The 12,648-nt window shown below is 44.9% G+C and overlaps 1 protein-coding gene across 1 annotated transcript in view; it reads right to left on the bottom strand.

Annotated features, from left to right (window-relative positions):
* The window catches only part of DDX47 (DEAD-box helicase 47), a 76,923-nt gene that overhangs the window by 54,219 nt on the left and 10,056 nt on the right, over positions 1-12,648 (bottom strand). The window contains exon 3 of the mRNA XM_068110695.2: positions 10,381-10,569. Within this exon, the coding sequence (XP_067966796.1) occupies positions 10,381-10,569 (189 nt within the window). The remainder of the gene's footprint in view (positions 1-10,380; positions 10,570-12,648) is intronic.

Genomic DNA, 12,648 nt, shown 5'->3' with positions numbered 1-12,648 from the left:
TTCAAATCTGTGGCGAGTCCAAGTGTCCGCTCTGCTGCGTCATTGACAACTGGGAGTTTGGCCACAACTTCCTTGCCATGACGATAGCTGTCTGCGGTGGGCCACTGTGCAACGGGGAGCTTGACAAAACTGGAGTCAATACCCAAGAGTTCAAACATGCTCCAAGAGTCGTAACCAATAAAGTCTTTGAGGGCTTTACTCCCCAATTGCTGTGAGGCTGGCATCTCCTGTATCATGTTATGTGCAGCCCCATGGTACCTGAGCATAGCCCTTCTCATAGTCTGCTTGTCAGATGACGTTCTGTCCGAGAAGAGTGCCAAAGAGACCAATCTCTCTGAGAGGTACCACAAATGGTTTTGTAGCTTCTCTCGGGCCACAGGCACAAAGGACAGAAATTTGGCAGGCCACTTTGTTGGATTCTTTGCGATACTGGCCTCAGCCTTGAGGAGGTTCTTCATCAGGTACAGGTCGTTAGATGGTGCATCTGCAGCACTGGTACATGTCAACCACGCTTTAGTGTAGAAGACTGACATGAATGCAGCGAGACTGGTTATGTCTTCCAGCTCTTCGGGTGTGTAGATATCTCCCAGCTGCCGACGGTCCTGCAAGTCCTTCACTACAAGCTTGACTGCATCCTTTTTGCTAGACTGAAGGTGGCTGGTTTCCTGCAGATGTCTGTGATACCCATGGTACTGGAGAACAACCAGTTCCCCTGTTGGTGGATAAGGGCCAGTGAATCCCTGGTTTCCTGGTAGATTGAAGATGGGGGGACACTTTTCGAAGAGCCACAACACGGTCTTGGCTTTTGTATCCATGCCTAATTGCCTATGTGATGCACTGCAATAAAAAAACAATTATTAATATAATGTTTGAATGAGAAAAGTAAACAAAAACAGCATACTTGCCTGATGAATGGTTACAGTAACAACCGAAAGCAGGCATTAAAATTAATGATTGTAAGCTGCTTTTGTTAACTTTTTTTTATTGAAATTAAGATGGCCAAATTTAAACAACGTTATAACAGTTATAAAAACTGGACAATACAAGGTTGTAAAAGACAATTTAAAGTAAATTTAATTTGATTAATGGTTATCCTATGATTAAAAAGCAAAATTTTCAATTTTTTTCCATAAATATGATTGAAATTTCAGACAAAAATCAGTTTTTTGGATAAAAGTGGTATTGAATTGTGTCACAGACATTGTTAAGCTATCCAATCATCCTTGGCTTTCAATTCTGCATCTTTTGGTACCAGAATCAACTCTGGGGGTCAAACACAACTTGAGAAATCGTCAATTTAGGCATTTTTTGAGCCGTCTGTAACTGTTGCTATGGTAACGGGCTGTCTGACCGTAAAACGTCAATATTTTTGAATTATTTTTTCATGATTTTGTTCCTGATACTCACTCACAACTTTTAGGTAAATTACATTGAATTAGGAAAATCACCTCCGATTTGGCCCAGCCTAAGGAGCACCGGCCGAGAGGGGGGGGAACAGTATTCCATCGAGCTGCGGATAAAAGCCTTATATGTGGTGAGGGGCTCAGGTGTGCCAAGGAAGGACTTCGCACGACAGAGGATGCCCAGTCGGCGACTGGCTTTGGTGGCCAGCTTGGAAATGTGGTTTTCCCAAGAAAGATCATGGCAGATAGTGAGACCCAAAAGCTTGAGCGACAGAACTTCTTGGAGAGGATTATTCAGAAAGTGGATGGGAGGGTTGTCCAGTCGGTCTTTTCGGAGAGACATAGTAAGAGTGTGAGATTTGTCAGGATTGAAGGACATGTTCCACTTGTTTGACCAGTCTGTGATTTTGTCCAGGTCTGCAGAGACTGCAGACTGCCGATCTGAGGGATGAGGAATGGAGCGGCAGAGAGTGGAGTCATCAGCAAAGAGATAGAGAGGATTTTCCAGAGAGTCGGAGAGATCATTGATGAAGACCAGAAATAGCACAGGGCCCAGAACACTACCACGGGGAACTCCAGCCAGAACAGGCAGGGGAGATGAGAGAAATCCATTCAGGGCCACACGTTGCCTACGACCAGAGAGGAACTCCGCAAGCCATGCGTGGAGATTTCCATGGAGAGGAGAGTTTGGTGAGCAGAGCTGGGTGCCAGACCGTATCGAAGGCACGTGATATGTCAAGGGAGACAGCTCTGATTTCCTGTTTGGCATTGATTATGCATATCAAGCATATTATTATGCATATTATTGATTACTAGGGCATGCCCGTACGTGGGTGCCCGTTCCTTGCCAAAAAAAAAAAAAAACGCTACCCGTACGCTCTACCCCGCCCGTACGCCCGTAAACAAAAAAAACAACGCTCTTCGCTTCCGCCCTTCGCTCTGACTGAATTGGGAGAAATAATGCGCATAAGAAATCGAGAAATTATTATTTTCTCCGGAAGAAATCGAATTACGAACCGTAATGGCGCACGCGCTCGGCTCGGCTCGCTCTCACATCGGCCACGCCTACGCAACAACGCGTTCTGTGATTGGCTCCCGGAAGTGCAGTCTTCACTGTCCGGAAGGTCGCAAATCGCAGTTACGATGAATCGCAAATTAGTTTTAATTAGTTTTAAAACATAGTTTAACGCCAACATAGTTTGCCAACGTGAAATAAATGAATACGCTCTCAAATGTGCCGTCCGAGGCAGAGTCTGTTCGCCACGTTCGGCACACGTGATAGCTCGCTGCTCTCTGATTGGTTGAATCGTTTTTTGGACATAGCTCGGTAACTACTTGTCCGATTAATATGAAACCTTGAAAAGGCACATCCTCGGGTCCCCAGCAATATACCTGGCAAGTTTAAAGTATATCGGACCCGTGGTTGTCGAGAAACAGCGGTCACAGACAAACAAACAAACACACACACAGACACACAGACACACACACACACACAGAGATTGCTGGAATTATAGATAGATGGAAATATCCTCTTTATATTCGACTGGAGCTTATTTCTTGTTGGTTTTGGAAAAGGAAGAACCTCTTCAGCTTTTTGCTTAGCTCCGTCTCATAGTGAGGTTAAGATCTTCTTCGTTAATGGAGAAGGTGCAGTCTTGATTATTTTTGGCACACATTCCAGCTGTGTCCTGGATAAGTCCTGGACTGGACTGGATAAGTCCAGGATAAGTCCTGGACACACATCCAGTGTGTACCCTGGATAAGAATAGGTACGCCGTATCCCTGCGTGTCGTAAGAGGCGACTAAGAGGGTTGGCATCAGGAAGGGCATCCGGCCATTAAAACATTGCCTCAAAAAGAGAACCATGACAATTACAACTACATGTGGGCAGGGTACAGCCCGAAGTGGAGATCGGTTTCTGAGGTTTGGGACATGGAATGTAGGGACAATGACAGGGAGATCAGGAGAAGTGGTGGAAGTATTGGTCAGAAGAAGAGTGGACATATGTTGTGTGCAAGAGATGAGATGGAAGGGAAGTGGTGTGAGAATGGTGAAGGGTAGGCAGGGACAGAAATACAAGTTTGTGTGGCAAGGGTGCCCGGAGGGCGTGAATGGTGTTGGTGTCCTGTTTTCTGAGGAGTTTGTAGACAGTGTGGTGAGTGTGACAAGAGTGAGTGATAGGTTGATGATGGTGAAAATGATGATTGGAAAGCTCTTGGTGAACGTCATCTCGGGATATGCTCCGCAGGTTGGTCGAAGCGATGAAGAGAAGGACAAGTTCTGGTGTGCGATAGAGAAGCTGATGGAAAACGTGAAAGATGAGGAAGTTGTTGTGGTAGGAGGAGACCTAAATGGACATGTGGGAAGGAGTATGGATGGTTTTGATGGAGTTCATGGGGGTTACGGATATGGTGTGAGAAATGGAGAAGGTGAAAGGATTTTGGAGTTTGCTGATGGAGCTGATTTGTTGATTTGTAATACTCAGTTCCAGAAAGAGGATAATAAGCTTGTTACATACACGTCAGGTGGGTCGACGACAACCGTTAGACTACCTGATGGTGCATAGGCAAGATAGGGGGCACCTCCGGGACACAAAGGTGATCCCGGGGGAGGAGGCTGTTTCACAGCACCACTTGGTTGTCTGCGACGTAAGGGTGAAAGGTGCGAGGAGAGCTCGGCGGGTGAAGTACCAACCGAGAATGAAGGTGTGGAGGTTGAAAGAGGTGACAGTAAGGGAGGCATTAAAAGAGAGGCTGAGTAGGGTCGAGGATGATGTGGTTGAGCTTGAAAGTGGTTGGATGTCAATGAAAGCTAGTCTGTTGGGAGCCGTTGGTGAGGTATGTGGATGGACAAAAGGACCACCGAGGCACTCGGAAACATGGTGGTGGGATGATGAAGTTGGAAAGAGGATTGACGAGAAGAGGAAGAAGTTCAAGGAGTGGCAGAAGGCGAAGGGTACGGGAGCAGAAACAGCAGAGCATGAAAGTTATAAGGCAGCCAGGAAGGCTGCAAAGAAAGAGGTAGCAAAGGCGCAGGAGGCATGTAGGAAAATGTTCGGAGAACGCTTGGATTCGGAAGAGGGTCAGAAAGCAGTATTCAGGATTGCAAAGCAGATAGCGAAAGAGAAGTGTGATGTGATGGGGGTGAGTTGCTTGAAGGATGAAGTGGGACAAATCGTTGTCGACCCAAATGGAATTAAAGGAAGATGGAAAAGATATATGGAAATGCTGTTGAATACAGAGAATGAATGGGATGGCAACATAGAGAGTAACCCAGTTTTAGGACCGGCAGAGAAGATAACTGAGAAGGAAGTTGAGGAAGCGATAAAAGCAATGAAGGGTAGAAAAGCAGGAGGGCCGACGGGAGTTGTGGGAGATATGTTGAAGGCAGCAGGAAGTTGGGGTGTGAAGAGAATGACAGAGATCTGTAATCTGGTGGTGAAAGAAGGCCGCATTCCAGTGGATTGGGAACCGAGTACCCTCGTCCCTCTATACAAGGGGAAAGGTGACCCTCTGGAGTGTGGTTCGTACCGAGCGATAAAGTTATTGGAGCATGGAATGAAGGTATTGGAAAGGGTGTTGGAGAGGAGGATAAGGAAGAAAGTGAAGATCGACGAAATGCAGTTTGGATTCATGCCAGGAAGAGGAACGACAGACGCGCTTTTCATTGTGAGGCAGTTGCAGGAGAAGTACATGGAGAAGAGGAAGAAGTTGTTTCCTGGGTTTGTTGATCTGGAGAAAGCATTAGATCGGGTTCCACGCAAAGTATTGACATGGGCATTGAGGAAGTTAGGAGTGGAGGAATGGTTGATCAGAGTAGTGATGGCAATGTACAAAAGAGCATGCACAGCTGTACGGACGAAGGACGGGAACAGTGGTGAGTTTGAGGTGAAGGTGGGAGTGCATCAGGGGTCGGTACTAAGTCCACTACTATTTGTAGCTGTGATGGAGGTGCTGGCTCAGAACGTAAAGGAGGGTTTACCGTGGGAGTTGTTGTATGCAAATGATCTGGTGTTAGATTGCGGAAAGTATGGATGGACTGAAGGAAAAGATGAACACGTGGAAGGAATGTATGGAGACAAAAGGTCTGAAGGTGAATATCGGAAAGACGAAGGTGATGGCAAGTGGTAAAGCATGTGGTGAGGTGGAAAGAACTGGGAAGTGGCCCTGTGCTGTGTGTAGGAAGGGTGTCGGAGTGAACTCCATTCAGTGTACAATGTGCGCTGAGTGGGTTCATCAAAAATGTAGTGGTCTGAGAGGGTCATTAACCAGTGTGGCAGCTACATTCAAATGTAAGGTGTGCACAGAGGGAGCTGCAGATGGAGGAAATGTTGAGTTGGATCTTGGAGACGGCGTGAAGCTGGAAGGTGTGAAAACATTTTGCTACCTTGGAGACATGCTGAATGGAGAAGGTGGATCAGACTCGGCAATGGTTGCTCGAGTGAGATGTGCATGGAAGAAGTTTCGGGAATTGAGTGGCGTGCTGATGATGAGGGGAGTGTCGTTGAAGCTGAAGGGAAAGGTGTATGCTGCATGTGCGAGAAGTGTTATGATTTATGGGAGCGAGACATGGGTAATGAACGTAGAGCAGCAACGAAGGTTGGAAAGGGTGGAAATGCGAATGGTTCGACGGATGTGCGGAGTATCGTTGAGAGAGAGGAAGACAAATGATGAATTGCGAAAGATGATGGGAATAGAGCCTGTGATTGATGCTGTGAAGAGGAACAGGTTGAGATGGTTTGGTCATGTGTTGAGGAAGGATGAAAGTGACTGGTTGAGAAGAGTGATGGAAATGAATGTAGAAGGAAGTAGAAGACGGGGAAGACCGAGAAAGACTTGGCTAAAGATGGTGGAAGAAGAAATGCGGGCAAGGGGGTTAACAAGGAGAGATGCAGAAAATAGGGCAAAATGGAGAAGATTGTCACGGGGACCGCAAGGCTAACCCCCGCTCTAGCAGGGAAAATGGCCTTTAAAATGCATGTTGTTGTTGTGTTGTATTCCAGTTGCCGGTGTGGCTGCGCAGACTCAGGTGTCAAACTCTGAGGGGTCTGTGTCCCTTTAATAACTTTCTGCAATGGCTTCCAGTTATTGATGAGCATATTTGGTTGCAACCACCCCAGATGCCTTCTTCCAAAGGGGGCGGTGGGGCCCCAGCGGGTCACCAATGGCATTCTGGGAAATCGTGCAAAGACGTTTGATCAAACCCCTGAAAATCATTCGCCTCCAAATTCCCCGTGCTTTAATAAAAAGGGTAACTTTATATAGCAGCCAAAAGGTTGCAACGCCACCTGCTGTCTAATTGTGGAACAATGAGCAAAAACAACAACTTTAATGGACAGTCCAACAAACTAACCTACCACCTGTGATTTGCACAGGACGAGCAATAAAGAAAGACCCACAAGCTCATGGACATATCCCCAAATGTTCGCTCTTCAACATGCACAAAATGAAGCACAGATGTTGACACAATTGAAGACGTGACATTTTTATTCATCACAGCCCATTGCATGGTCTTTCTCCATTAAAAAATACAACCTTCCACTTGAATAAGACCCCGGTGACATGCTGAGTGGCAGGGATATCAAAACACGAGCAGACGCCATCTTGGTATTCCCCAGCATGCCAAACTCTTTCTCAATTTGATTATTCCCATTTGTGCAATTACTTTACAGAGTCTGGCCTTTTGTGCTCTTCTCTCCATTCCTTCAAAATGGTAGTTCATTTGTACCACATTCTCTCATGAACTCTTGCACCCTCGGTAACCCCGTCCCTTACTTTGACCTGTAGCCCATTTACATGTAGCCCATTAAAATTATTAGTTCATTAAATTAAGTTGATTAAAATTACTAGGGCATGCCCGTACGTGGGTGCCCGTTCCTTGCCAAAAAAAAAAAAAAACGCTACCCGTACGCTCTAGAACGCTCAGAATGCCAGTTTTGGTGGAGTTTGTATGTTTTGGCGGCCATCTTGGATTTGACGCCCTTAATCCGTTTTGAAAAATTGGCAACCTATTTTTTCGAGCATGTGACACCCCAAAGACAAGGAATCGGGTGGAATTTTGCTTTTAACAAAAAAAAAACACGAAATGACATAACAGCCTACACTAGGGCGTTGACTCAGCCTGTCATCCTTCCGAGGTCGGCAAATTGAGTACCAGCTTGCTGGGATGAATGATCCCGGTGTGTATCCCGGTTTAGAATAGGTACACCGTATCCCTGCGCATCGTAAGAGGCGACCAAGGGTTGGCGCCAGGAAGGGCATCCGGCCATAAAAACATTGCCTCAAACAGGGAACCATGATTGTCATGGGACCCGCAAGGCTAACCCCTGCTCTAGCGGGGAAAATGGCCTTAAAACGATCATTCATTCATTCATTCATTCATTCTTCGCTTCCGCCCTTCGCTCTGACTGAATTGGGAGAAATAATGCGCATAAGAAATCGAGAAATTATTATTTTCTCCGGAAGAAATCGAATTACGAACCGTAATGGCGCACGCGCTCGGCTCGGCTCGCTCTCACATCGGCCACGCCTACGCAACAACGCGTTCTGTGATTGGCTCCCGGAAGTGCAGTCTTCACTGTCCGGAAGGTCGCAAATCGCAGTTACGATGAATCGCAAATTAGTTTTAATTAGTTTTAAAACATAGTTTAACGCCAACATAGTTTGCCAACGTGAAATAAATGAATACGCTCTCAAATGTGCCGTCCGAGGCAGAGTCTGTTCGCCACGTTCGGCACACGTGATAGCTCGCTGCTCTCTGATTGGTTGAATCGTTTTTTGGACATAGCTCGGTAACTACTTGTCCGATTAATATGAAACCTTGAAAAGGCACATCCTCGGGTCCCCAGCAATATACCTGGCAAGTTTAAAGTATATCGGACCCGTGGTTGTCGAGAAACAGCGGTCACAGACAAACAAACAAACACACACACAGACACACAGACACACAGACACACACACACACACACACACACACACAGAGATTGCTGGAATTATAGATAGATGTGGTTGATTATTTTAATTTTAATTATTTATTTTATTTTATCATATAGATTATTTTAATCAACCAGATCACTCAGACGATATCCAAATCTCTGCCATCGAATCAATTGCAAATCGATCACACGCCACAATTCTGAAACAAGTCTTTTTAGACACACAAACTTCAGACAAAGTTCCCTCACGGCATAAATTTTGAAGTTTAAAGGATGTTCCAACTCTTTCAATCCACTTCAATTCATTCAACTCATTCACCATGTCATTCACTTCATTTTTTCATAAAACATCCCTTTTACCTTTAAATATGTCATTAACAAAATATGCAGGCAGTGCATGTATATGAATATACACAGTATATGAATATGTGCATGTATGTGTTTATTTATAGATGTACGTGTGTACATTATCAACTGTAAGCTCACTCTAGTTCATCTTGAGGAAGGTGAGCAGCTGTTATCGATATCTATGTCCTTTTTGTATGTATTTTATTTATGTATCAATATCATACCAATGTCTTATATGCATGCCTGCTGTTCTTGTAGACTGAGAAGAGGCCTATTTGGCTGATAGCTTGTCGAAAATAAAGGATCGATCGTTTGAAGCTACGTCCGTAACTTATTTAATTAATGTCAATGAGGCACCCTGCTCGTATTGTGGATTTTCTGCTAAAAACACACACAAAAACCACACACACACACGCACGCACGCACGCACGCGCGTTTTTTGTTTGTTTAAATAAATTAAGGATCATAGTGGGAAACAAGAGAGGATGATCTTTTCAACTGGGTTCGATCCCAATATGCGGGGAATTCATTCTCTGGTCATTTTCTGGTCAGATCAGACTTTTGGGACTGCCACTGGTAACACGTAACCCAGTGCGACCTGCTGCATGGTCAGGTTGTCGGCGACTAAACCGACACCCCTCACTGGCTTGGCTAGTGGGGAGGGTGACTGTGACACCCTGCCAGGACTAAAAACAACACCTGGCAAAGGGTGGTTGAGCTCCCGTACAGAGCCAATGGCCATCCAGTAAGGAGATTGTGTCTCCTAAAAAACACCCATCCGGTTTGGACCGGTTCAAGTCATACCAAAGACTTTTTAAATGGTACGTGCTGCTTCCTTGCTTGAAAAGGATAGAGCACAGACAATCCCCATTGGTTGGCATCTCTGGGGAGGAGGAAATTCCTATTGAGGAAATGCCACGCTGAGTACGGTGAGAAAAGCGGTGCCATTGTTGTGACGTCACTGGTACCCAGAGCATCCCAGGAAGTGACAGCACTTCCTCCAAGCTAGGTGGCAGTGTCAAGTGTTTGTCTCATCAGTATGTCCTTGTGTGTGTGTGCATCAGCATGTGTGTGCTCTATTACGAGCCTTTGTCCATTTAAATAAATAAATATATATTCAAAAAGCTCTACGAACGAGATACTCACAATAGTCCTAATAGTCCAAGATCTGTCAACATTTTTTTTTTTTTCATCATTTATTATCAAGTATCTGAAATCAAAAGGAAACGTGCAAATGTGGTTTTTTCCTCCACACAATCACCTCATTATACACATTTTATTGTCTGTGTGTCTTAGAGTAGCGTGACGCTCTCGTTCATCAAACTTATTCAATGCCCCATGGTGAAATAAAAACCACCTTTAGAGGCCATTTTTTCCCCGCAAGCGGGGGTTGGCCTTTTTCGGGAACTGTGGTTGTTGTTGTTTTTCGGTCCCCTTTTTGAAGCAATGTTTTACAGCCGGATGCCCTTCCTGACGCCAACCCTTTTTGCCGCCTTTAACGACAAGCAGGGAATTACCAGTGAACTGGTACTCAATTTGCCGACCTCGGAAGGATGACAGGCTGAGTCAACCCCCCTGGCGTTAATTCAGCGATTGACCGGGATTCGAACCCAGGATCCTAGGATCCTAAGCCGGCACCCTAGCCGCTAGCCCAACACCAGGGTGAAATGCAATAACTAAAAGTTTATGTCTTACCAGTCTTGATGCCAATGGAAGACCCTATAGCTTCAAATTGTTCGGATATCTGGAAAGCCAGCTCACGGGTCGGCGTGAGTACAAGAGCAAACAGTCGTTGTGGAACCTGTAGAATAGCCTGTAGAATGGGAAGAGCAAATGCTCCGGTTTTCCCAGAACCAGTCTCCGCCAGGCCAATGATGTCACGTCCTGCAACACATTGATGCATACAAATCATATTTCGAAATTTAATGACGTAAAGCACTACAAATACCACTATCTCACACTGGGATACGACTCAGTCAGTGGAAGTAAAATGCAGGATCACGCAACTCCATAATCATAATGAAGAAACGTTGCACTCAAAGCTTGTGCAACAGCGACAATCAACATTCATATACAGTCACATGAAAAAGTAAGTACACCCCATGTAAAGTTTTGACTTTTTCAACATATTTCAACCTACAGCTATTTGATCTTCATTTCAACAACATTGATAGATAAAGGTGATATAATATAACAAATATCATGAAACATTTACATTTTGTAGTCCATTGTATAATTTAAATAAACATCAATGCAACTTTCGCATGTGGAAAAAGTAAGTACACCCCTACATTTATCACTACTTCAAATACCTAAAATTAGAATGAGGTGCACCAGCTCAGGTGCAAATGATTATAACATCGTTAGAGAGGATCTTGGAGGAACCTGTCTTATTTAAACCTCAGACATTTAGTTTGGTTTGCTCTTTGTTGTTGAGGTGTGCGGCGTCACCATGCCTAGATCAAAAGAGCTCTCTGAGGCCTTCAGAAAGGAGGTTATAGATGCCTACGAGTCTGGGAAGGGATTTAAAAAGATCTCCAAACAATTTGAAATCAATCATTCGACTGTCCGGAAGATCATCTACAAGTGGAGAAGATTCAAAACAAGTGCCAACTTGCTCAGGCCAGGCCGCCCCAGCAAGTTCAGCCCGAGAGCAGACCGCAAGATGCTGAAAGAAGTCTCTAAGAACCCCAGAATGTCATGACGGGACCTACAGGTAGCTCTTGCCACTGTTGATGTCAAAGTGCACGAGTCTTCCATTAGAAAGAGGCTGCACAAATTTGATCTACATGGGAGATGTGCCAGGCCTTTGCTGTCCAGAAAGAACATCAGGGCAAGACTAAACTTTGCCAATGAACACCTAGGCAAAGACCAGCACTTGAACAATGTGCTCTGAACAGATGAGACAAAGGTAGAGCTATTTGGCCACAGCACCAGAAGACATGTTTGGCGAAAACCAAAGACAGCATTTGACCACAAGAACGTGATACCAACTGTAAAGCATGGAGGTGGAAATATTATGGTTTGGGGCAGCTTTGCTGCATCAGGGCCTGGGCAGCTCACCATAATATAATCCACTATGAATTCTTCATTGGACCAGAGGGTGCTTGAGGATAATGTGAGGCCATCTGTCGGAAAGTTGAAGCTCAACCGCAGGTGGACCTTGCAACATGACAATGACCCTAAACATACCAGTAAATCCACCAAGGAATGGCTGAAAAGAAAGAAATGGAGGGTTCTGGAATGGCCAAGTCAAAGCCCGGATCTAAATCCCATCGAGATGTTGTGGGTGGATTTGAAACGAGCTGTGCATGCAAGAAACCCCTCAAACATCACGCAGCTGAAATAATTCTGCATAGACGAGTGGGCAAAAATTTCTCCCAGTCGATGTCAGAGACTGGTAGACAGTTATAAGAAATGCCTACTTGAGGTTGTTTCTGCCAAACGGGGCAATACCACCTATTAGAGCCAAGGGTGTACTTACTTTTTCCACATGCGAAATTTGCATTTATGTTTATTTAAATTATACAATGGTCTACAAAATGTAAATGTTTCATGATATTTGTCATATTATATCACCTTTATCTGTCGATATTGTTGAAATGAAGATCAAATAGCTGTATGTTGATATATGTTGAAAAAGTCAAAACTTTATATGGGGTATACTTACTTTATCACGTGACTGTATAGTTGTGTCAGAGGCTCACAAATGCAATATGCCTCAGTGCCAGGGCCCTTGGGTCTCGCAAGCAGCTGAAAAATGCAAGGTCAAACTGCGTTATATTACCAATTCTTATCCTAACTTAACGTTCACCAAGGTTATTCCAATTAAGCCGATTCTAGGCAGTGGAACGCGCACATGAGAGGTGAAAGATGGGAAAACGTCACAAGCAAAGCTGAATGCCTCAACTCTGTGTTTGCCTCTAAATCTTGTGTCCCAAACCAATCCCTCTCTGTACCCAC

This window comes from Myxine glutinosa, chromosome 3 (genome assembly GCF_964187855.1).
Source record: "Myxine glutinosa chromosome 3, kmMyxGlut1.1, whole genome shotgun sequence".
NCBI lineage: Eukaryota > Metazoa > Chordata > Myxini > Myxiniformes > Myxinidae > Myxine > Myxine glutinosa.
Note: the sequence above shows the minus strand (reverse complement) of the source record. Positions and strands in the feature narration are given on the sequence as shown.